Consider the following 27,287-nt stretch of genomic DNA (forward strand, 5'->3'; position numbering starts at 1 on the left):
TTTTTGTTGTACCGGGATCACGAACCGAACAAAGAATTGCGCCGAAACCATTGAAATAAAGTCTCTGTTTAATAAGTGTGAGTGCTTGAAATGATTCTCTCTCTCTCTCTCCCTCTGCCCCGCTCGGCCTCGGGTGCATGCGTGCGGCTCTGCCAGGCGTTGATAAACCTCAGCCGACCTCACAAGATCAAGATGACGATGATCATGATGATGATGATGATAACAGGGTTCTTACCAGGTCCTGGCTTGAATTTCGCACTCGGCAATGTGAGTACTGGAATACCCTGGAAATAGTCCCCTTTGTGCTGAAGTGCTTGAAAAGACCTTTTCGGGGGGTGGGGGAAGAAACACGATTATTAAAAACCTGTAATATTCCCGCAGGCGTTGTTATTCAAATCGTAACGTAATAAAAAAAAAAAAAAAATCCAGAATCGCTTTCATGACATTGATTAAACCTGGAAAATGTAGATTTAATCCAGCATGGTTGGAAATAGACACTTATAATAATAGACGACAATGAGATTATTAATATATATGTATATATACTAATACGAACAATAGACAATGAGATTAAGATTATATTTTAATTAATGGTGTGTGTGTGTTTGTGTGTTCGTACATTTCTAAGTACACACACTTGTGTGTGTGTGTACTTATATAAAGAATAGACAACAAGATTATATCCTGTTTTAATTAAACAAATATCATATTGAAAATAGATTATATTTGTTTTGCTTGGAGTCCTTGAAAATTTAAAAAAGTTCTTGAAAAACCCTTGAATATCATTTTGTGATGACATTCAGACAGACACCTGACATCCAGTTCATGCAGCGTGCTGTAATAAATACATTAATGTTCCCGTCACAAGCTTGAGGAAATACACAGATTTCATTTTGGAAATTGTTTGGAGGTGGAACACCATAAATTATTGCATAGATTTATTCCCGTGCCAACTTCCTGCTGGCGAGGCGCCTCCACGTCTCCATTATTCATAACCTCCCCCCAGTCGCCATAGAAAGATGAAATGAGAAGAAAGTTCCCAGAGTGTAACAGGCGGAGTTTACCCGCTTTAACGCTGTTGCACGGAGAGAATAAGCCTTTCTAGTAGGAACCCGGAGTAAAAATAGAAAATAAATTCCTCGTCTGGCCTGACACTGAAGCTGTACCCGAACAGGAGACATGAATGTATGAATGAACATATTTATTTTTCTTCAAACTGTACGGACCAGTGCTTGTTATCACGTCGTTAATATTTTAACCATCAAAGGGCGCTAGTTAAAAGTCCAATGCTAGTTTTGTGCAGCTACTTGGTCTGATGTTATATTCTGTCTGGGAAAAGCAAAGCACAGTGTTAACTCAGGAGAACACTGATTTACCATTTTTCACATACTAAAGTAAAAAAAAATATATAAAAAATGATCCTCCCACTCGTTTTCATTGGGACTTCTGAACAGCGGGGTCCGGTCAAAATTGCACCCGTCGCTGGCGAAGGGTAACTCGAACCCCAATAGTCACAAAAGTACGTAAGTTTGTACGTAAGTTTGTGATAACCCACTGCGACGGCGCAATTATGTCTACAATACATTAAAATTGTTGCAATATATCTTCCAACCACTAGTTGCAGCAGTGAGCATTGTTGGGGAGCAGCGGGAAACGATGCTTGCGGCTGTCACTTTGAATGCGGAAATTATCTTTTCTATGGCTTATTTTTGGCATTTACACACAACTGGACAGGACAAAAATTCCAAATTCACAACTCCGAAGTGCAAGGCAGGCAGTTATTTTCCGCTCAACATGCTCTTGAAAAGGGAGGTGTGTCCGTAGTATTATCAAATAGTACTAATTATCATTAGGCTCATATCAAAAAGGCAATGAAAATGAAGCATCACAATCAATCTTTACTGTCAATTGTGAACAAAAATATAGCCAAAATGATCCCCCAAAGTGCTGAATTTGGCAGGAAAAATGTAAACTCACTGTTCTCCAGAATTTGGAAACACAAACACCAGGCTCAACACAGAAAATATCTATGTTTTTAAACTGCCAGGTCCTTAAGGGTACTTGAAAGGTTTGAATTTCATCCTCAGAAATGTAAGCACATGCAAATTCATACCTAGAATAAAAGCCCCTTTTGCGCTTAAGTTCTCGAAAAATCCTTGAAAAGAACCGGAAGTCCTTTCAAAGTAATTGAAAACCTGTCATTTTCCCCTGGTTTTGTTATTCAAATCGTAACATAATTAAAAAAATAATAATAAAAAATCCAGAATCATTTTCACGACATAGATTATGCCAGGGAAATGTACATTTAATCCAGCATGTTTGGAAATAGACACTTATAATGGTTGATGACACTGAGATTAATAATACATATAATATAGAAACTGTAAATAATAGGCTGAGACTAAGATTATATTGTATTATACTTGAAAGTTCATGTATTTCATTTTGTCATGTCAGAATGAGCCCTGATGTTGGCTCTTCCTACCAAGGTAGAACTGTTGGCATGGGAATAACCACGGCGGTAGAGATGCAATCACCTGTGTGACGGATCATGGAAAAGTCATGTTCGACACGACCACAATGGAAGCATTTGGCTCGGCCCCCTCGGCGGCTTTTGTTCTTCGGTTGGTAAAGGAAGCGGCAGACAGCAAGGTGACCTACTTAGTGCCCAGGTGGCCGGCCGTCGGTTCATTCCCCCGCACGTACTCTCCGGAAGACGAGTTCGACCCCATACCGGAAATGTAATGTCACTTTCTTTTTTCTTTCTCTGTGACTGTGTTGTTCAGTGGCACAAACAGAGAATCGGCAATTTGAGGCAATGGATGCAGCTGCTCAGACCTTATACAGCTAGATTGATACACACCGGCTACGTAATTGTGACAGTTGGATCCTCCGCCTAGTGGCCGTCAGATGAACGGTGTCTGGGTTTCGCGTCACAAAATGTGTCTGGGACAATTGGAGCGAGGTTTTTCCCAGTACAACTATATATAGATATAGTGTTTGCAAACAAAAATTAAAAATACTCACTTGCATAAAAATAGATTTATTGATAGTGAATATGGTGACTTCCAACGTTAATGTTGATAACGTCATTACTTTGAAATGCGTGACTTATTCACTTAGTTTTAAGCCCAGTTCCAATAAAAATAACTTGACCCAAGTCACTTCCGGTCGTACTGTCGGACTGAAACTTGTTGCATGAGTTGAAAAATGTGAACGCAGCCCGGAGGCTCAATCGGACACTTAAATTCCGCACCGCAGTGCGCCACAGCATTTCGCCTACTGAATATGACTCTCCGTAGGAATTAATGGACTTCCAATTTGCTTTTGTCGTTTTAGGTATGAAGCAAGCTTGAGTCTCTCAACATGAGGACATTTCAGTAAAAATGTCCTTGTAATGCTTAATTTTATTAAGTGTGTTACTAAGTTGTGTGTGTGTGTGTGTGTGTGTGTGTGTGTCTAATGCCTGCTGGCCCCTGGAGCAGCTCCACTGGTTGCACCGGCTTAGGCAAGTGATGAACTGGATTTAGGCCTCCTAAAAATCCGGATCTCATCCTTTCATCTGGAAATGCACTCCCCGTTGCATGACCTTCTGCAAAATCTATCAGGTGGGGGGGGGGGGGGGGGGTTGTTCTGTGGGGGTCTTTATATTTTAGTTGCCAACATTCCAACAGGCAACCCTGTTAAACATCTGGTGCCACAGGGGGGCGCCTGGAGTTTCCCAGTATTCCCAATAACGCTTCCCTAACCACTGTGATAAGTTAGACAGGTTGCTGACTGATTCTTTTTCTGTGAAACAAAAATCATGTGTAGAAATAAACTCAACCCTAGAAGTCAACGAGTTTTGTCTTTTTGGGGGGGAAAAGAACATTATAAATTGCATTTTGAACGCCGCTCAATTAGATGCGGTTGTAGTTTGATGGGCGCACTCAGGCTTTAATTGAGTTTTCACCTTTCCTTCCATTGCTCTCTCTCTCTCTCCCTCTCTCTCTCTCTCTCCCTCCTCGCCCTCTCTCTCTCTCCCTCCTCTCTCTCTCTCACACACACCATGCGCAAGTACACACTGCAGTTGGTGACTCTGCGTCTCGCTTGACTTGGTCTGCAGGACTCAAGGGATTTGTAACCTAAAATCAAGGCTTACACAGCAGCAGCCTCACATCTCGGTCGTTGAAATGGTTTTGAGAGCGAGCGAGAGAGGCCGGGAGGAAGAGCGAGATAGTGTGGGATGGAGTTGGTGGCAATCCTGCAATGCAATTTGGATTTAACATTTAACATATTGATTTATTCACCTGCGCTGCATGCGGTGAGGGCAGCGCGGTGGCGCAGTGGACAGTGAAAGGAGGCAGCAACCCTAAAAGATGCAGGGCCACACTCTTAACCTTCTAGACTAAAACGACTCCAAATTAAGGTCAATGTTTCAAGGCGACGATCAAACTAAAATTCTAACCCCCCCCCGTTGTTGAAATTCCAAGTCTTAAACATCAGTTTGGTGTTCGGAGAGTCCCCGTCGTAATAACTCTTAAGACACTGGCTGTGCCAAATTCCAAATATTAAAATTTTCTCAAGAGGAGTCGAGTCTTGCGCAGCTTCAGGGAAGGAAGCAAAAATGAATCCTAAAATATCCTCCCTCTATGTCTGTGAAGTTGAAAGTGACAACTGCAATACCTTTGTTCTCGGTGTGCGGCTGTAAAAATAGCTTTCAATAATGCATTAGGAGAATATAGCGCGTGATCTGATTCCGAGGGGGAGACATGGGTTTGGCTTTCGGCTCCAGCGTTCCCAGCCGGGTCTCCACTGTGAGAAAGTGTTAGCTGCTTGGCGCAAACCTTTTAACTTGTAGTCTTTTCCTCAAGAAGTCCAGTACGAGCACAACCATCTTTGAAAGCCCATTGTCTCCGTGTCTCTACACTGGTTTGTCGTTCCTCGCTTTGCAGAGGACTTGTGACACCGGCTTAAGCATATCATTGATGCATCTATTATTGCCCAGATAAGTCCTACTGAGGTTCCCTACTGGTCTCTCTAACCACTCCAGGCAGTGGATAAGCGGCGTGGTTGGAGCGATGAAATGACACCGAAGCACCGAATGCGTTGACCAACCGAGCATTTACCTGAGTGGGAATGGAGGTTTCATTTCTTACAAGCCGGCCTGTGATAAATTGCAAATCCAAAAGCCACTTTAAATTCGTTCAAGGCTGGGCAACGAAGCAGAATAAAATAAATAAATAAATAAATAAATAAATAAATAAATAGCAATGGTTGACTTGAAATAAGGTTTACTGGTTTCCAAGCAGGACGCGATCATAGTTTAAAGATTAGAATTGGGGCTCGGCTGACACTGCTTTGACCGACATTGATGGCTGAGAAAAGCACATTGTGTCAACTGTGAAGATATTAATTTTGTAAAGAAATTAGTCAAACTCCCTTGTTTCTACATAAGTGACATGAGCAAATTGTGGCCGGTTGAACACTAGATGGGCTGCATTCTGGATGTACTGTAGAGGTCTAATTTAATGTAGTCCAGCTAGGAGAGCGTCGCATTTGTCTAGATGGGAGATGACGAGCACCTGAACTTACCTGAACAAACAGTACTTGTATCGCCTCCCTCGTGAGGTATGGCCCTATTCTTCGGAAGTCATAGAGAGAAAACCTGAAGGAGCGAGTTGCAGCAGCCATGTGGGCAGGGCAGTACAGCTGGTTGTCCAGAATTACCCCGAGGTTTTTTGGCAGTCTGAGAGGGAGATACTTTGGCGTTATCAATGGTGATGGGGAGGTGTGTGTGAGGGCGGTCTTTCCCAGCGAGAAGAAGGGAGTGTTTGAGTTTGGGATGGTGGCCAGATGTCCATGCGTTAATGTCTTGTAGAAATGCAGAGGTGCACACCTTGATATCCCGATATTCCCGAAGGGGTAAAGGAGAGGTGGAGTTGAGTGTCCTCCTCTTATGGAGGAAAATGAGGAGATCACGTCACCAAGGGATTTAGTGGACAAGAAGAACAGCAGAGGCCCCAGCACCGAGCCTTCAGTTTAGAGTTACCGCTACCAAAAAGATTTAACATTTTAAATTGAATAAGGCCAATCTTACCTGTAAGATAATAAAGGGTATATAGCAGCTAAAATACAATTTAGTTATGGTGAAGGCCAGGGACCCTTCTTGTGAAGTAGAATCATTTTTTTCAATAGTTTCCATGGAGCAAAACTTGGGAATCTCACAGGCTTCACTTCGCAACCCCTCTCTTCTTCCTGTGAAAACAATGACGAATATGTATTCAAATTGGTATTTCAGAGAGGTTATTTCAACCCTTGGAAGTTCATTCAGGTGTTATCATCCATTACCACACCCACACTCTCCCTTATCCAGTGTGCAATCTGCACAGTGGGCCGATTTCGCATTAGCTATTATACGGTGGAAATTGGAGCGGCCGTATTCCACACACAGCCCATTGTGCATGTTACGCGACCGTATGGCTGAGTCATTTAAACGTATATGTGAGCCCACAGATTCATTTTCTTCCCTCGCTTATCCACCTGCTGACAACGAAGTGCTCGATCCGACTTTGTTCTACAAATTCCGTCCGAGTGGATTTGCTGTGTGGTCGTGTGGAAATTCAAGAAAGCTTTTCCGTGTGAACTCGAGAGGGCTCCGCTCACTTCTTTACATTTCAATTTGCTCGTCCTTTGCCCCCAATTGCCCGGTCAATTGACCCCCGAGTTATTCATTGAGGAAGGTGCTGAACGTTTTTGTTTGTTTTCTTGAAGGTCTAGACTCATATGACAGTGATATGTTTCAGATTTATGTGTGTAAATAGTTTTGTTACATTGATTTACATTAGTAAAACCACCTAATAACAAACTACAATTTAAATTAGTCCGCTTGGAAAGCGCCATTGTCCCTGCCGCGCTTTAAAACAACACAATCTCCCCTCTTTTGTATTCCGAACGCTTTGATCATCTACATTACAGGCTGACATTTTCGCTGGTGGTCTTTTTCTCTTTTTCTCTTTTCCCTCAGGTCCCTTTATAAAATTGCTGTTTGTGTGTTTCTGCACCGCGTTGAACCGTGTGCGCGGCCAGATTAACAAATGGTAGGGCTGGTAGCGGGCTGAATAACAGCATTAAGGATGGGACAATGGGAGTGTGGGACTAAAGCCCTTTCACAACCTGTCTGACGGCCCGCGGGGGTTGATGTCATCCTCTGACTCAGGCGTTACCGCCGCCGCTGTCACCCCGCGAGCCCCGGCTCGATGACATCACCAAATGACACTTATCAGTCTCACTGCTCTCCATTTATCTGCTTGTGAGTAACCCCGTCTCCCTTTCGGTCGATATCTCCTTTTCCATTCAGCCCTCTCTCCTGCCGGCAGTAAAACATTAACATTGCTTTGTTGAGTTCTAGGATTCCTCCTTGTTAGTATATGGTGGAAAAGTGGGGATAGTTGAATTTTATAAAATTAAATGAATGAAATGACATCATCTAGTCCAGTGGTCTTCAAACTTTTTTTTTGCCGAGCTGCCCTCCCTAGGATTTCAAGGACTTGACGCCCCCGGCCCAAAAAAAATGTGTGATATGTAAACAAACTAAGGTAGTATATAGTCAAGCAGGCACAGTCATTTGTGGCTTTTATTGTCTATTCACACAAGCTAAAGGGGGCAGAAAGGTGTGCAGCTAATAAAGAAATAATAATCACAATGAAAACAAATGACGAAAATAAATAAGAAATATAAACATACTTGTAGTGTGGAGATGGTGTGTGTGGTAGTTTTGTCCACCACACGCCAACCAAGTGGCGTTTCTAGGGCCCTCCGGCACAGAGACCCAGATGACAGTGTGTTGTAGACACCAGTTTATTTCAGCGAGGAGGCTAGATGGAATTAGCCAGGAGCAGATGGAACATGTTATGACAGCGCTCCTATCCTGAGTGTGTGTGTGTGTGTGGATGGGGTTTTTAAACCTGCCGCTTGTTAGCCCAACCAACGAGCGTCAGGTGTGGCTACTCAAACTCTCCCATCCACACACCACAGTGTGGTTTGAGCAGTCACGCCTGTCCTGGATCTAGTTATTGGGATCAGTGTGGCTGTATACCTGTTGCTCATAGGTTGGTCTAACGAGCAACAGGTAAAAAACCCCATCCCCACACTCACCCAGGAGAGGAGCCTGTGTCATGACACGTGTCCATCTGCTCCGAGGCTTACTTCAACTAGCCCACTCTCTACAATAAACTGGTGTCTACGACCCTGTCGTCTGTGTCTCTGTGCTGGATGTCCCTGAAAACGCCACTTGGGTGGCATGTGGTAGGCGAAACTGCCACACTGGCACGTGAACAGGGACTCTCCGGTAATGGTCGAAGCCCACACTGTAGCTCATAGACCCCGGCTTAACCGCGCCCCCTCATCTGCCACAATATACCATTATCTTATTCGATTTTTAAATAAACATATTTAGTGCTTAAATTAATGCTTTAAATACATTTAAAAAAACCTACTTTTTCTTTTTTTAATCTTTGATTTTCTCATGCTCTTGCAATTCCTCCACAGTGGTTTCAGTGGAGGAATTGCAAGGAGTTTCAGTGGGTTGAATAGCACTGATCTAGTCTAATGACTCCAGACATTCATTAGTCACCGGTCGTTAGTCATCATCTAAATTAATGATGTGGTTCACTCCATTCAGTTCTAGTACAATGTCATGAGATTTTTGTTCCAGGTGTGACTGTGAGAAGGCAGAAATAACCATAATAGCGTCCACCTAGATGGATCTCACACAAAAATTAATTCATTTGTTTATTGGGATTATAATACTTCATTCATCATTATAAATGGTCTTATGGCCCAACACAGCAACTGGAACACAATTTGGTCAGATGACAACATGGATGACCTGATGGTTCCCTGTTGCAGAAGGGGGTAAATCCCACAGCATAACCTAATTTTAAACTATAGTAATGGTTTCGAATTAGCCACTGAAGAACATGAGCCATGTGGCCCCCACATAGTTGGAATGCAGCATTTCGTGATGAATATGAGACGCCTTCACAAATGTAAAATAGGTTTTGCAAAAGCCAATGTAAATGATGTGACCTTTAAAGTGCATGGTTCGCAACTTGGGAAAATAGAAGCCCAGATCGCAAAATATACATATTTTATATATATATATATTACCTCTCTCATTAGGTCCTTTTCCACAATTATTATTATTACATTTAATTAAAAATGTTTCACAATAGCAGCTTGTATATAAAAACAGTAAATGTAGTAGTAATGAAAAAACCCTTTCAATTCAGAATGGGCCAAGTATACCGATGCTGGTATTGGTCCGATACCAGGATGCTATAGTTTTGTATCGGACAGGTACACATATGGAGAGATTTCCAAGAGATTTTAGATGTCAGATGTTAGAAAAAAAACAAAACATGTGACTTTCTGCTTTTTACACATCTGTAGAAGCATGGTAGATTAATGTCTAGTCTAATGATTGCAAACTATCCATCTAAATGTATTCTGGATTTTATTTTGGATGATATCGGTAAACACAAGAGACTTAAAAGACTAAGGGGCGGTTTCACGGGTACAAATTAGGCCTAACATAAGATAAGACCAGACAGAAGGATCTGAATAGTCCTACATTACCTTAGTCTAGGACCCCCTAGTCTATAATTCATTTATCTTAAATTAAGTAACCTCTCACAAAAGCATTTTAAAATTCTGGATTAATTTAAGCAGGATTAGTTTGGTCGTGATTTAGATTAGACCCCGTCTGTGAAACCGCCCCTCAGAGTTGACCGTTTAGAATCCATATTGGTAGTAAAAACAAGTTAACAGGGGGGGCAATTCTACAAACTCCCCGCTATGTCTTAAAACAAACAGTGTTATAATGTTCCCCGCTCTGCTCCCCCGGTGAATTTACAGTGTTAGAATTACATCGACGCTCCGTAGACATCGTCCCCTCCCTGTAGCCGCACAGACAGCTGCTGACAGGCGGCCAAACCCGGGGCGCAGCCCCCACCACCCCTGAAGGATCCTGGCTCGCACCCAGCGATGCAGCAGGTGACCCCCTATCCTAGAAACCGTTGCTGTTTACGTGTGATTAGCGATGGGTGGTGAGTGTCATTGTTATTTATACTCAGCCTGCGTTTGCTTCAACGCTTCGACCAAAAGGTGAAAAAGAGGGGCGTCTAATAACTTGCTCCTTTCCTTCCCGCTGTAAATACAACTCGGGTTACAACCTCCGAGTAGATGCAAATATTTAGCAAACACGGCTCCGTTGTGGACAATGGGTATAAATACCAGGACATCATACCCTCAGCCCTGTAAATCTAATCATGTGTAAGATACGCTTCCATTCTGGGATAAGGTCAGAATTAAATTAGGCTCCCACTGCAGGCGGAATGACAATATTTGCTATTCTTGAGGTTGTTATCTCACATTTCACCGGGGCATGAGGAGACGGAACAATATTGCCAGCGCACTCATCATCGTCTGTATCATTGAAAGTTTTTGAAATGGATGGCGTTACATAATTTGCCTTTGTGTGCGCTGAATGCACCCCTTTAAGGTTGTATTAATGAGAGCGAGCGGGAAACGAATGATCGTGTTTTATTTTGGAATTTTTTTTTTTTTTATTGTTAACTAAACAATATTTTTCAGTTGCTAAGTGACTGCGGGGATGATTCATCTTCACTGCAGGCTAAAGGACATGCCAACTTGAATGAATAATACTGTGCAGACTGACCCGTCTTGAGGGGGGGAGATGGGGTTGTTATGAAAAGGGGGTTGGAGCTGCTGTGATGAGACGTAAACCACCGCTTCTCCTGGGAGTCTGGTGCAGAGTGTTCGCCTCCACTCCACAGACACGTCTCTTTGTTGGCACTACAATGTAAAAAAAACATTTTTCTGAAACCACATGTTATAATTATTGGATGTAAGAGGTCAAGGTGTGTGTGTGTGTGTGTGTGTGTGTGTGTGTGTGTGTGTGTGTGTGTGTGTGTGTGTGTGTGTGTGTGTGTGTGTGTGTGTGTTTCAAAATCAGATTTTTTTTCCCCGCATTATATTCATTTACATATAGGAATAAACCAGGAAATTGTCATGGTGAGGTTTGGTGCTTTTCACTACTGATGATTAACATAAAAAAAGCATTTACCTTTTTGTGTGAAGCAGTTGTTTTTTTTAGCGAACATTGTATGACTCCAAGTTGTATGACATCCAACTCTAGAGCTTAACAAAGATTCCAAATGTGTAACCGTATCCGACAGTCATATCATCCCCCTAGTGGCCGTTGGATGACCTGCCTCTGAGTTTTGCATCACAAAATATGTCGGGGACAATGAGAAAACTTTTTTTTTTTTTCTTTCAGAACAACAGTGAGTAGTTTGATCAGCTGAGCATCTACCGAACAAAAATAAGAATATGCACAATTTACTCATATAAAAATATATCTATTGATTGTGAATATGGTGACGTTAACGTTAATAAGAGTCATACTGTAAGACCGAAACTTGGAAAGTCGAAAAACGTGAACGCCTCCCGGAGGTGATTGGACCTGGAAAATTCCGCACCGTAGCGCATTGCAGCTTTTCACTTGTGGAATCCAACTACATAGAAATGAATGGACTTCCGGCTTGGTCTTTTCAGGTGTGAAGCAGGCTTTGCCGTTGGAAGTGAAAAGGCCAAAGAAAAGTCCCAAAATACCGACGGTCAGAAAACCCAACGATTGACGCGTGTTCTGAAATCAAAGTCCTCAGTTTGGAAGAACGCTTATTCAATTGTCTAGTGCACATCTAAAAATGACAATAAACAGGGGGGGGGGGGAGACACGGTCAGGTTCGAGCGCTCTCAATCCTTCATCCACGTACTTTGTTCGAGCGGAAGCTTGATAAATATTCAACTGAGCAAAAGGTCCATAGGTCGACAGACTGTTGAATATCTGGCACTTTCCCTCCTGCCCATCACCAGACATGTTGCTTTTCAAGCTGCTCGGTCTGCAGCGCGCCCATCTGTGCCATTATGTCGCGGGAACCCAGAATCTTTCTCTCACTTAAATTCCCAGAATCACTCGAAGTAGAGGGGTAAGTAGGTGTTTAGGAAAAAAGTGTGAAGATGGGGCCACATTTGCATATAAAGGCCTCAATGTACAATGGGGGGGGGGGGGGGGGGGAAAGTGTGTTGACGAAAGACTTCAAAATGAAACTGTTTTGTAATTCAAATGCCATCTCCCGGGCGGTGCGCATGAAATGAATGTACGCATGGCAACCCGTTTCCAAGGTTGCGTGAGGTTCAGTCGTCCCTCAAGTGTGACAGCACTCGACGCCGGTGGACCTCGGCGAAGACATACAGGAAACAGCGTGGGTCTCAGGCAAATACCAGACCACAAGCCGTCAGAGTTTCCATACACACAGGCAGAGGCCTAACCACTTTGCTCATTTGACATTATCTCGTGTCATGTGCGAGGTTTGGAAAAAAAAAAAAAAAAAGAAAACAAAAGCCTCACTTTGAAGCGGGGTTTCCGGGACCAGACGCTAAGAAGAAGCAGAAGACTTGCAACTTGGCAAACTGTGAACCTTCACAGTTTGCCAAGTTGCAAGTCTTCTGCTTCTTCTTCACCCCTTCACCCCGCGTTAAGAGTTGGGCAGAGTTGATGACACAACACAAACCTGTTTTTACGAAAATCCCAAAGTCAAAACAGAATAAAAAATTTAAATGTAATAAAAGTTGAAGTTGAAGTTAACAGGACTAATAAACAGATCTAGGAATAAATGCTAAAAAATTAATAAATAAATATATAAATATATAAATATATATATATATATATATATATATATATATATATATATATATATATATATATATATATGAAACTATTCCCATCCCATGCAAATATAAATATATATATATATATATATATATAAATTTTTTTTTTTTATTTTTATTTTTTTTTAACCTGTGCTGTCAGCATGCTGGGCATACAACACAGAGTATTTGTGCCATTGCATCTAGGACAGAGTTAGTCTGCAAGTGGAGTCCAAGTTCTCAACCTGCAATGCAACTCTTTATTAATTCTTAAATCATCAAGAACTGCTGCAATAACTCTGTCCTGTGGACGACCTGTAGGATCACAAGAGCACAGTTTCTTGTTGAACAGAACAGCCACCGTTCCCCTTCTACGGAGAACTATTTTACCATGTTTGGGTTGATAAACAACTTATCACTACTCCAAGAGGGGGAGGATCTCCACGGGCGAGACAAATAAACATAGAACCAGACAAACAACTTGTAGAGTAAATTTACCTTGTTACACTCCAGACAACCTTCAACTTCCCTGACAAGAATTCTTGAGTCATACAATTTGTTTACCCACTCTAAAGTAGAGCAAGTCTTGGTTTTATACATTTAAATGTTAAGAAGCCTGGTCCCTAAAATGGATATGATCAAGATCTGGCCAAATACAACAAATGCTGACATGATGGTGCTATCCCAAACTCGACTTAAGAAATCGGTATCTGTAGACTTAGTTTTTTATTGAAGGTTACAACGTCTTTAGAACTGATCGGGTAGGTAAAGGAGGCGGTGTTGCCATGTATGTCAAATCCAAGCTCATTCACTCTGCAACTCCGTCAGTTACGAAAGCAAAACAGTTTCGGATGTTGGCCGTTAAAATTGGTGTATCAAAGGGTTCTTATATCACTGTGGTTGGCTGCTATAGACCCCTGTCTGCTGTCTGATGGGTGATCTAAATTGGGACTGGCTTTTCAGGGAAGAACTGTGTGACTCCTTAAACCTGATGCAACTCATTCATGCACCAACAAGACCAAATTCTAAAGTACAAAATAAATCTACCCCTCTTGATTTAATTATAACAAATACACTTCAAATGGCATATTTTGCAATGATGTCAGCATTGTGCAACTGCATGTGTCAGGAAAACAAAAAGCCCCAAGGTGAAACCTTTGTTTCACTTTTTAAATATATTTTAAAAGCTTTGAAGAGCAGGCTTTGCCGCGTGATTTGTACCGCAGTGGTCTTGGCAGAGTTACTCTGATTCTGGTTGTTGAACTGGCATGGGAATAGTTTCATTCATTGATCCCGCCTATCTCTAAAAAGCACGTTCTCATTCAGAAGTTTAGGATCAGCGGTGGGGACAATCCCAGGTCCTCAGTCTCTCAGAGATAATTAGCTTAATAAATAATTATTTGGCCCAAGCCGGATGTTCTCCTGCTGATTAGACTATAGCAACAAGTGCACCTGAATGATCAGAAAATCCAAATCAGAGGCTTTTTTTCTAAAGGCAGTTACAGAGAACCTAAATAACCCCTTAAATTCCTGGAAATTAATTAAATCCTTGTTTAGGCAGGCATGTTGCTTCAAGCCTCCCTGAACACATTCCGGTTGGCTCAGATGAAATAAAGGCCAAAGCTGCCGTGGTAACTCAGTATAACAAACACTTTATCCATGCTGGGTCTGTATTTGACAGCTCAAATGTAAATACATCCGTCCCATGTTCTGCCACCGCTGCAATGGATGGAAACTTGGATTTGTGTGATTTTTAAACATATTTCAGTTGTTCAAATTTGTAAAACACTGAAGGACATTGACCTCAAAAAGTCCACAGGTCCAGACAATCTGGAGCATTATCTCTTAAAGGTGACGGCAGATGCAATTGCTGAGCCCATTGCTCATATTTTTAATTTGAGTCTTCTGTCCTACTCAATAGCTAAAAACTGGAAAGCTGCCTACGTTCTCCCCTCACTACCTCACGTCCGATTTCCAAACTCTCAGTCCTGGCTGAGATCCTTCAATCCCAGGTTAATTAAGAGTTAAAACTGTTTTTATTTGATAATAACATTTTAAATGACTTCCAATCTGGTTTTAGAACTGGGCACGGTGCCATTACTGCTGCTATGGTTGTGACAAATGATCTCATTGGTGCCCTGGACAGAAAACAGCATTGAGCTGCCTTTTTGTGGATATAGCTGAGGCGCTAGATTCGGTGGATCATGAATTGCTGCCGAACAAACTTAGGAATGCTGTTTTCAGTCCTGAGACTGTTAAATGGTTCAGAAATTATTTTGTTGATCGAACTCAGTGTATTCATGTAGAGGGCCACAAATTTGATTTTTTAGAGATAGATAGAGGTGTCCCCCAAGGTTCCATTTTGGGACCTATTTTGTTCTCTATTTTTATAAATGACTTGGGTGAGGACATTCAAGCAAAAATACACTTCTATGCCGATGACACTGTCATCTATACACATGCTCCTTCCGCAGTGCAGGCAGTGCAGGCAGTGCAGGCAGTGCAGGCGCTTCAGACTGCATTTCAGTCATTACTAACTGCTCTGCCGAGTTTGAAATTGGTTTTAAATCCTCAGAAAACAAAGTTTGTGGTCTTCTCAAAAGCTCACTTACAGTAACAGCTTACAGTTACATTTTCACGTCCGATGGTAAATCTACTGAAAGGGTGCCCACATACAAGTACTTGGGTATATGGAAGATGTCAAGCTTTTATTAAATATGCATATTGCTAATCCAGCTAAGAAGCTCAAGGTGAATATTGGCTTCTATTTTAGAAATAAATCTTGCTTTACTTTCAATGCCAAGAAAGAACTTGTGTACCATGTATTATCTTTATCTACATTTTATTACAAATGCAAAGTCCTTTACTAACCATTGCATTCTTTATGATCTGGTGGGTTGCACATCACTGACCACTCGCAGACAACAGTACTGGTATATTTTTTATTTATAAAGCGATATTGGGTAAACTTCCAGCTTACCTCTGTACCCTTCTTTGTCTCAACTTTGGTAGTTACCAGCTAAGCTCCTTTGAGTGGTTGCTTTTTAATGTACCACAGGTTTTGACTGGTCTAGGGAAAACTGCACTTTTCCTACTATGTACCTAGGGCATGGAATAATCTACAAAAATAACTAATATTTGTCGAGATAAATGTATGTGTGTGTGTGTGTATATATATATATTTACACACACACACACACACACACACACACACAAACACACATATATATATATCTATATATATATATAGATATAGATATATATTTTTTTGTATATCATGTTGTATACATTGCTTTTTAATATGTTGGCTTCTACCTACCTACCAGGATTCAAGATTCAAGATTCAAGATTTTTTATTTGTCACATACATATACATACTTCCATACATATATGCAGTGAAATGTAATGCAACGCACCCGGTGATAGCACACAATATGTCCTAGGAAAAAATAGAAAATAAAATAAAAAGTAGAAGATTCCTTTCTAATAGACCGACTAACTGACTCCTAAAACGTAATACAGTAAGTGGAATACTTATAGAATTCAGAGTTCACAATTACAGAGGTCTCTTGTTAAAGAGATTTTTGATCCCATGGGACTTCCTGGTAAAATAAAGGTAAAAATAAATAAATGAAAACCAAACCTGTTGAGTTTATTTCATTACATCTGTTGTTTCTTTAAACTATTATAACATACATAATTGGTTTCTTTTGATCAACTCATGTGGGGGAGTGTAACCCTAACCTAAACCTAACCCACATTTTTTTCTGATTCTATATGATCGTTCCTTATTTGTTATCACTTTATATCACTTTATATTTTATTTTATCTATTTATTTTTGTAAAACATATATGTGTTGTATGTAGGTGTGTGTGTGTGTGTGTGTGTGTGTGTGTGTGTGTGTGTGTGTGTGTGTGTGTGTGTGTGTGTGTGTGTGTGTGTGTGTGTGTGTGTGTGTGTGTGTGTGTGTGTGTGTGTGATCGCATATACACAAACACACACACACAAGCGTGTATGTGTTTTGTTAAGTTTAAGTCTGTGGGGCACTCCAACTAAACGGGGGATGTTGTGATATGTTTGACATGTATAATGTGTAGTGCGCAGTGTGCACCACAGAGTGATGCATGGATAACACGGAAGCATATATACAGTATATATATACTGTATATTTATATATATATATGTGTGTGTGTGTGTGTGTGTGTCTGTATATATGAATATATATGTGTGTATATGTATACATATATATGTATGTGTATATATGTATGTATATATGTATATTTATAATATATGTATATACGTATACATATATACAGTATATATGTATGTATATATGTGTGTATATATATGCGTGTGTATATATGTATTTATATGTATATATGTATTCATATATGTATTCATATATGTATTTATATATGTATATGTATATACAGTATATACTGTATCATACTGTATGTATGTACAGTATATATGTATGTATATATATGTGTACGTATTTTTGTATATATATATGTGCGTATGTATATGTACGTATGTACTGTATATATGTATACATACCTTAACAAAGCTCATATACAAAGTTTGTGCGATTGTGTATATAGACACACACACCACACACACACACACACACACACACCATGGGCAAGGGTCGCTTGTTCATTTACCCTTTATCGCAAATGAAACAAGAGTAGCTGGGAATTCAATTTGGACAGGCTTTGATCAGCTGTCCATTTATAAATATCCCTCTGTACGAGAGCTAAGAATAGCAGCAACAATAAATGTCCTGCATTGTTTGAGATCGCCAATGAAGATAAATTGAAGACCCAGAGGATGTTTGGGGTTAGAGGCTTGCAAAGCCCCCCTGCTATGACTCACGCCTGCTAAACATCAGGAGCGGGCCAGGCCCCGTCGTCATGTTAGTATACGAACGGGGTAACGCTCTTTGACACTTTCTCTCAACAAATTGTATATTATTATAAATGTTTTATATAAATTATATTATGAGTTAATTGTTATTAGCAGACAGGAGCATGCATTCTTATTTATTATTATATTTCATATTTTTAAGTATTTAATGATATTATTTTGTAATGCATCCTCAGACCAGGAGAAAACAACATTTATCATATAAACAGATGGACTCTAACATTAATCTGATAAATTAAAAAAACCGAAAACAAAAAAAACAAAACCATTAAATCCGTTACTCCGGTAATAGTTCAGGTTATACCTGGATCGTACCGATCGCCGCTGGTGTTTCTGACGGACGCGTCGTCTCGGTTTGGCCTGGACTCGGAGGAGACTTTTGATTGGTTGCCAATGACATCATCATCTGGGCTCTGAACGCGGTTCAATTGACTCTGCGGCGGTAGCTCCTCCCCTCGGCGGGCGGGGCCTCGCGGCACTGCTCGGCGCGATTCAATATTCATGAGGCCGCTGATTGGCCGACACAAGTGTCCATCACAGAGCGCGACTTGAGCAGGTTGGCCGGCTGCCTCCGCTGTCAGTGCTGGGGAGCGGGGTACAACTCAAAATGCGGGGACGTCGCACGGTATAATAATAAAATAATAATAATATCCGTCTAAGGCACAACCAATTTGGAAGGAGAAATGTGAGTAAACTTTTTTTTTTTTTTTTTAAATTACTGTCTCGCTGTCACGGCTCTGTCGGACACGCTAAAGATGTTAGGATTAAATGCACTGTATAGAGAGATGACCATTCATACACGTTTCACGTGTATTGTATAATTAACGATGTAAAATAGAGAGAAATTTGGTGTTCACCGTCGATATTTAGCGTTGTATGTTATTTTTTTTATACGGGACTGTAACTGTGTTTTTGGCGTAGCTGTTGCGCGTTCGAGCCTATTTCTAATGGAAAGCGCTTGTGTTAGAATATACTTGTGTACAGTAGGAATCTACATCGCATGCAGTGTTATGCAAGCTGTGTGTGACCAGTCTCATTGGAAAGCCATATGATATTCTCGGCACGTTCTCATGCCGGTTTCTTCAATGAATTTGCCATGAATGATATTCCCAACTGGACGCGCACACTGGCAGGACAGGAGCTCTTACATACTGTAACATCGCGTTGGTTTGGATGGCTTCGTTTTTAAAACGCTCTGGCCTGTCATTGAAAAGGTATTAAACACCTTTTTTTTTCATCGGGACTGAGCAAACTGCGGCGTACCGTTGATGCAGTGTTCGGTATATATTTAATGTTGAGGATGTTGTATCTTCCAATGACATGAAATTGGACTGGGACACTTTATATTTTGGGGTCTGCATTACATCATTTGCATTCACGTGAATGGGACTTAGAATTGATGTCACTTACTAGTGCACATTAAGTGTTATGTAAATGTTTTAACCAGTGACGTGGGTGCTGTCCTGTGGGTGTTGACACTACTAATATTTGGCTGCACATTCTGCTAGTTGAATGTAAAATGTTGCTCAAACACAGGTTTGTTGCCAAACTGCTCATTCACTCGCATCCTTGAACCTTGTGTTTTTGGGCTTGTCCCTCTACTTGCAGAGTGGCTTGTTGAGTTCTCCGTATTCGTCCAGCCCTCGGCCTCCCCATGCCTCCAACTCCTCTAGACGACAGAATTGTGGTGGCGCTGCCAAGGCCGATCCGACCTCAGGAACTCCGACTGCGCCTGGACACCAGCTACCTGGACTCTATCACCATCTCCAGCGGTGGCAGCAGCGGCAGCAGCAGCAGCAGCAGCAGCAGCAGTGGCAGCAGCAGCGGCGGCGGCAGCAGCAGCAGCAGTAGCAGCAGCGGCGGCAAGACGGTCATCAGCACCACCGTGGTGAAGATCCGGGCGACGACCAATCTCGTAACGTATATGCCCTCATCCAACGGCTCCACGCGCTCCTTGTCGTGTGGATGCAGCAGTGCCAGCTGCTGCTCTATCAGCACCTACGAGAGAGACAGCCGCAGTCACAGCCAGGTTAGCGCCAGCAGCCCCAACCTCAGCTATGCCGGGCCCTCCACCCCAATGGTCGGTGACCACGAGGCGCTAAGTGCCTCCGGCCTCACCACGGGCCAGCCCAAGGCCCTGTCCAGCGTGCGGGTCATCCACCCAAATGAGCTGGCCAAGCGGATGACCTGCTGTCCCATGGGCCATCCCGTGGGGCCCACGCCGGTCATCATCGACTGCCGGCCATTCATGGAGTACAACAAGAGCCACATCCGCGGGGCCGTGCACATCAACTGCTCGGACAAGATCAGTCGCCGCCGGCTCCAACAGGGCAAGATCACTGTGCTCGACCTCATCTCCTGCCGCGAGGGCAAGGACTCCTATAAGGGCATCTTCTCCAAAGAGATTGTCATTTACGATGAGAACACTGTGGACCCGTGCAGGTTGACGCAGACCCAGCCGCTCCACGTGGTCCTGGAGTCACTGCGGAGGGAAGGCAAGGACCCCATCATCCTCAAAGGTACAGTAGAAGGTGGCGCAGCTCAAGCCCCTCAAGGTTTAAAAAGCACACTAGCACCAGGAGAGACAAAAAGTGGTAGAAAGTACAGATTCAAAGGCTCCACTTGGAGTCCCTGTGGGAATAAATCCTTTCAAATATCTGAAAGCAACGTCAGATATAAAAGCGATTCAAAGCTTTGCGGTCGGAAAATGGGATATCAGGGGCCCCATCAGCTGATATTGTCACTCAGTCAGTGTGGCACTATATTTTTTGGCTTGGTACTGAAAAAGCAGCATAACAAAGGTGGCTGTAATGCCACATCTAACTATTGGAGACTTCTCCTCAAGTTATGTACAGCCTATATCTTACAGACACACAGCAAAGATGTCTGTCTGTCTGTCTACACACATGCACAGGGACATCTTACACCAGCTTTATCTCTGTTTATAACATGCTTTTCCTAGTTTCTAGTGAAGGAGACGCAGCTGTGCGTAAACAAGGAGCCTGCTTGAAAAAGCAGCCCCTTGGTTTGGTGCCATGTTTTTTATCTGTGTGTGTGTGCGCGAGACTATGTGTGTCTGGTGTGTGTGTGTGAGAGAGAGTGTGCACTTGTGTGTGATGCTGGAGCAGAATGTAGGATTGGGCGCTATGCAGTCAGTTGCTGCACTAGCAGTGAGATCACAGCACTGTGATCATCCCCCCTTTTTCTCATCTCTTCTCTTTCTTCTCCTCCCCCCTCCCCTCTCCCCTCTTCTTCTCCCCTCTTCTCTTCTCTGTGCGTCTTCCTCTGTCTCTTGGTGGAGGAGTCTTTTCTGAAGCGTCTATTCGTCTAAGCATCTGTCTCTGTCTGAGCCTCCGCACAGTTGGGGGAGCACACTGGCCGTTTAATTCTCCTTAAATGCACGAAAGCTTTCGTCAATGTTGAAATGAGCCAACCCCATAAGGCCTTCTGTTATAATTTACTCTATGTTTATTTTTTATAAATTCTTGAATCCCCTGAGGTGGACATGTACAGTATAAATGTGTTGAGCCCGCTAACCATCCTAGGATGAAATACATGTAGTATTTCCCCAAACCCGTGGAAAACCATTGTTAGGCAGAAATTCAATGTTAAATGCTCAGAATTGTTTTTTTTTAGATAAGCCATATGTTCAATCTTAAGCAAGATGAATGCAATGATTGGCAATTCCAGTCATTGAGTCTAGAGTGACGTCTAGAGTCACATTGAAATGTATATCTATCCAGAACATGTGCTGATCAATAATTCTCAAATAAAACAAAATGAATATTGAAGTAGAACTGTGCATCACAGTATGACAGAGTCATATTGAGTTTGAGATGATTCATTGTTATGATTCATGGCAATATCATTGTATTGCATTCTGTACTCGTGGAAAGAGAGGTATTAATTATCTTCCCACTTTTATTTTCCTAAAGCCAGCTGGGTTGAGGAATGTGTGATTCATAATCATGTCGTATGTCATATGCTAAACCCCCTTTGTGGGAAAGGTTAAAGGAAACATGTTTGTTGTGTGCGAGATACGCTGATTTACAGGTGGGAACTGAAACTGAGGGATGTGAAAGCGAGAGAAACGGTCGTACTGATCGAAAGTCAGATCACCTGATGCGCTCTTTCTCAGCTGCTGTGTCGTGAGAGCTTGCCGGGTGTGCCACGAAGTTGATCCTGCTCTGCTTTAAAGAGAGAAATCATCATGTAAATAAGCTCTTAACTGTGTGTCACAATATCAACATTTGCAATGCTGTACCAATTGATCAGGTCCAGCCAGAACAGCTGCTCTGCATTCATCACAATAAACTGAAGTTTCACACTGGAAGTCAGAACTATAAGTAGACCATAATAAAAAGCAGAGTTATTTGTGTAATAGTTATAAAAGGATAGTGGTGTGACGTGTAGAAAGGTCGGGGAACACTGCTCCAATGTGTCGCTTCTGAAGAAAACTATGAAAACCAATGTTATTTATCAATGGATAAATGTGCTAAAATTGCATGTTTTGCATGCTACATTTGAAAAAGAATGAATAGTAGGCACAGAGTTCAGTAATTATTTCACACTTTTCAAACACAGTGTTTGTTGCTGGTGTCGCTGTCTCGACTTGGATTATTGTTAGGGTTAGACACTGCTTGGCCACTAGGCGAGCGTATTCGTTTTGAACATTGAGAATTTTATATATTTTATACAAGCACAATATAGAGTAGGTGCATTTCAAATCTTGACAGATTTCTTTTGTGGAAAATATAAGTAAAGGGAACATGACTTCAGAGAGGTTTGATTTTGTTAAGCAGTTACAATAAGATTAGTTGTTGTGTATGGATTGCTCGGATCCCTTAATAGAAAGAAATGAAATAACCGTATGTTAATAACTTGATTCTGTCACTAGAAAATGCACATGTGCAGAAGTACAACCAAAAAGTCCATCTCAGAGGAAAGTCCCTGTTAATATTCTATGTTTGGGGCCACAGCGCAGAGTGGGGTGACTTTATCACGGGACTTCATAGGGCTTCTTATCATCGTACCAGGCTTAAATTGTTTGTTTATGGTCATCATTTGGGCTGTTTTATGAGCCTCCAACCGTGCAGCCGCTCGCTTGCCGTTGACAGTTGACCGGGGATCCCCACCTACTCGGCTCGTAACGGGCATTTCTCAGACCTCCCCCCCGGCACCAGGCCAACACTTCAACATTAACAATACCTAAACTGCCACAGTGGAAGGCCCTGCCCCCGTCCCCAAACCTCCCCCCGGCCAGCAAGAGTTGGTGCATCGTGACAACAGGTGCTTAGGAGCCCTCCAGTTTCGACATCTACCTTTGTGTGACCTCAGAGGAGCGTGCAGGTCGGTCATGGATATAGAAGAATGGTGACAGAAAAGGGACGACACATGAGTAGGATTAAAACCCAGAGGGGGGCATAGACCCAAACACTCACCCATCTGCTGGAATGTATTTATTATCAGTTATCTGCTTGCTTCTTTTAATCCTAAATACCATGGCATATTAGGGTATATGACTCACTCAAAACACCTATTGCAGCAGTATCCTGAGGCCACAGTTATTTCTTACTTTCTCCAAATGTTTGACTGGTCCTTGGGGATGCACAATTGTTGAAGAACACTCTAAATAGTAGCATATCGATATTGTATCTTAATTTGAGCCTTTTAAAATAAAACTATATGCAATTGCACTCATGGAGCTGCAGGTTTTCCCACCCTGTGTTGCAATAATATAACTTTTATCGAACGGGTGGTCACTTGCTTCTTCCTTTGACGGTTGGGTTTGCTAAAGCCAGTTGTCCTACAGTATCACAGTATATGCCACTTGGTAGATGCTTACAGGAGTGTGAGTGTATATATTTTTAGAACCCCATGCCCCAGTGGGAATTGAACCCCTAACCCTGCCAGTGTTACTTCCAATGCTCTGCCTATTGGGACTACAGCACTTGCTACATAAAATGTGGATAGGGTCTTTGGCAGTAGTATTTCTGTAAAAGGTTATTCATTCTGATACCACCTTTTCACTATCAATAATTTTTCTAATCTGGAACTTTAAAGTGGAAATCCATAAAATTGTCTGTATTGGGTGGATTACACTGCAAGTCCTCTAGTATTACATTGAAATGTTTTTCATTTTTTTTCTCCAACATCTGGGTTCACCCTCGCCTTCGCTCCAGGCGGTGAAATGTGTATTTTGAAAGTTTGCCTTCTTCAAACACCTTCTTCATCCATATCGACACTTTACTGACCGCGACTAGTTATGCTGCTTTATCTCATTTGCTGCAGCTGCCTTTCATTTCTTGTGTGTCCCTGATCTTTGCATTATTGCTGGGAAAGGCGGATCCTGCCACCAGCAATGGAAACAGCATATGGAGGGGTGCAAGGACAACTAAAATACATTCAATGGCTGTTTCTTAAAAAGTGCCAGTGGAAAAAAAGGATCAAATATGGGATTTCTTAACAAAATAATGTCACAGATTACAACTTTGAGTGTCTTCTGATACTGAGTACTAATTTAATCAAATATTTTTACTGAACAGTTTAAACACAGACTGTTAGTGTGGGGACATTAAAAATGATTGACTTTTCTCCATTAGAAGGGTACTAGCATGCTAACTTGCTTTTATTTGCTGACGCAGCAGAAAATCCTGTCTCTGGTCTTTAATATGGATATTCCCCGCCTGCTTGTCTCCTTGTCCCACATTTTGCAGGAGGACTTCATTGCTTCAGGCAGAGCCACGAGAACCTGTGTGACCACTCGCTGCACCTCCACGAGGGCCTGGATGCCGGCGCGGTCGCCGGCCTGTCGCGGCCACTACCTCACTCCTTGCCCTCCACGCCGGACATCGAAAACGCTGAGCTCACGCCTATCCTGCCCTTCCTCTACCTGGGGAATGAGCAGGACGCCCAGGACGCCGGGCTGCTCCAGCGCTTCAATGTTGGCTACATCCTCAACGTCACCACCCACCTCCCCCTCTACCACTACGACACGGGGCTCTTCTGCTATAAGCGCCTGCCCGCTACCGACAGCAACAAGCAGAACCTGCGGCAGTACTTCGAGGAGGCGTTTGAGTTCATCGGTACGAAAAGAAATAAGAACTCTTGGGAAGCGGTGGGAAGGAGAGGAAAGTAGTGGGGGTGAGGGGTGATACCTTTCATGTGATAAATTGTGTTGTCGGAAGCTGCCTCAAGTGTGTTACATTGTCCATGCATGATCTGAGTGCAGTCTAAATAGGAAGAAACAGAGGCAGTGTAGACTAGGATTATTATGAATCGGAGACTCCAGTAGTTGATGTAAGCCAGGCATACACAGTGGTTATAGGTTATAGTCAGCCCAACATTTAGAAAATATACTTAATATGGACAATTATTAATCTTAGATTCCTGTGATGCTAATTCATGCCCTCTTATGAATTCCCTTTGATGAGCACTGAAGTGGCTCGTAATTTTTCCTGCTGGTTCTAATGCTCAGCCGTGCTTGTGTTTGCCGCAGAGGAAGCACACCAGGCGGGCATGGGCCTTCTGATCCACTGCCAGGCGGGCGTGTCACGCTCTGCCACCATTGTCATCGCCTACCTGATGAAGCACACCTGGATGACCATGACGGACGCCTACAAGTTTGTCAAGACCAGGAGACCCATCATCTCCCCCAACCTCAACTTCATGGGCCAGCTCCTGGCGTTCGAGGAGGACCTCAACAACGGCATCACGCCGCGCATCCTAACGCCAAAGCTCATCGGAGTGGAGACCGTCGTCTGATCGACCCCGAGCCCCCCACCCCCCTACGCACCCCCCTTTCAACGCCGCCCGCGCTGTCGTCCCCTCACGCCGGCCGCACTCGGGGGGCCTCGATTCTCGAGGCCGCAACGAGAAGTGTTATTTGAGAAACTCCTCATGCTCATCTTGGACTCTCTCTCTGGAGTGCTCTCCGCTGGGTCACCGCTGACGAAAAATGCCAAAAAAAACCCTGCTGTTTGGACCTGGCCCATGTCCCGGAAGAGAAGACAGAGGGTTAGATGGACAGAGAGAGAGAAAACGAGGGACGAGGGAGACAACGTCAGAGTGAGCGAGAGCAATTGGCGAGAAGGTGGTGTCCGTGCATGGCCGCCGCGGAGAGGAGACGAGGACGAAAGAAAATAGATGAACAGTTTGAAAAAAGAAGATATTCCGCAGGCTCGCCGCCATCGCAGCCAAGGCAGACTGTTCCCGCTCTCACTGTGGCACGCCATTTGTGTTTGGCAGACTCGAAGCGGGGACTGGCCACGGCAGTGCCTGTCACAAAACATGACGAAGACCTGTTTGGTGTGTTGATGTTGTTGTTCTATTTTTATACAGGGGTTTATGGGGGAGACCATGACGAGCTCGGTGCGGCTCACTGTGCAATAATTTCAATGTGGAATGCAACGAGTGCTTGATCTTCTATGTATATATCGGTGATGATTACAAAAAGATGTTCAGCTTTTTTGCTGGAACAACATTTTGATGTTACTGTAATTGCTGTCGCTAAGTGTTGGCTCTAAGTTTATGTTGATGGTATGTCGAAAAGAAGCTGTAATTGGCACGGAAGTGAATAAGATTGGGGGGGGGGCCTTGGGGTGGTTTTTATTTCTATGGGCCCTGTTTACGGGTGTGTATCAGTCATCCGAGTGTGCTTGTTTTAAATAAGCGAAGAACCACATCCATTTAGTCTCCAGCGTGTTGGTATTCCATTCCCGTATCCTTACTCATATTCATATACTTTAGCAATACATTTTGATCAGAGAGCCATGAAAGCCTTGTAACGCATGGCTACTTGCAGAGGAAGAGGAAGAGATTTAGAGAAAACAAGAGGAGAGTTTATTATAGGGCTATTGGTAAATGCTGGGCAGTCGCGTCCTGACTGTTGTTTCTTCTGTCTGTCCGTTTGTTTTTTAGGTCCCATCCATTCAACTCTTTTGCCCTTGTTATAGCTGCAGTTATGTTGTGTGCTTCCGACACTCACCACGGCCCACCGCATTATACTATGATCTACTCCACGGCGAAGTAACAGAAGACTCTGTTGAAGCACCGGCTTCAAATGGTACAGCTTCAAATCTATTGGGGATGCGGTCAAACGGTGCACCGTAACCCTTCTTACAATCTTTTCAAGCTCCCCGTATCTTCGACACTATGCTTCAGTAACACGTAGCCGAGCGCTGCTGTCACATGCTGTCCTAGTGCCTCCAACAATGCCTTAATTCATGTGTCACCGCTGGGCACGCATACAAGTGGGCCCAACACACACAAATACACAACACCTGGGGCTCCAAAGGCCCCCCCAACCCCCAACCCCATGCGCGCGCGCGCGTGTGTGTGTGTGTGTGTGTGTGTGTGTGTGTGTGTGTGTGTGTGTGCGCGCGCGCATGCGCGTGCGCGCGCGTCTCCATAGGAATTAATGGACTTTCAGTTTGTTTTTGTCCTTTTACGTGTGAAGCAAGCTTGAGTCTCTCTCAACACAGGGAAATTAGTATAAAAATGTCCTTGCAATGCTTCATTTTATTAAGGGTGTGACTAAGAGACAACAGCTTAGGAGGGTGTGTGTGTGTGTGTGTGTGTGTGTGTG

General features: G+C 42.9%; 1 protein-coding gene across 4 annotated transcripts; it reads left to right on the forward strand.

The window, feature by feature from the left end:
* The first annotated feature begins 181 nt into the window (after positions 1-181).
* Positions 182-27,287, forward strand: dusp10 (dual specificity phosphatase 10). Of its 4 annotated transcripts, XR_013844757.1 has the most exons (5): positions 18,287-18,386; positions 19,310-20,220; positions 24,418-24,786; positions 25,200-26,008; positions 26,621-27,287. XR_013844757.1 is itself a non-coding variant. In XM_080024148.1 (4 exons), exons 2-4 carry the CDS (start codon positions 19,356-19,358, stop codon positions 25,463-25,465), a joined length of 1,500 nt encoding a protein of 499 aa, XP_079880274.1. In that variant the 5' UTR covers positions 182-267; positions 19,310-19,355; the 3' UTR covers positions 25,466-27,287. The 4 variants fall into 4 exon arrangements, 3 of the variants coding, with proteins under 3 accessions (XP_079880274.1, XP_079880273.1, XP_079880275.1); XM_080024148.1 differs by lacking the exon at positions 18,287-18,386 and adding an exon at positions 182-267 and having other exon boundaries at positions 25,200-27,287; XM_080024147.1 differs by having other exon boundaries at positions 25,200-27,287.

The sequence above is a fragment of the Zeus faber genome (genome assembly GCF_960531495.2).
Source record: "Zeus faber genome assembly, chromosome: 2".
Classification (NCBI taxonomy): Eukaryota; Metazoa; Chordata; class Actinopteri; order Zeiformes; family Zeidae; genus Zeus; species Zeus faber.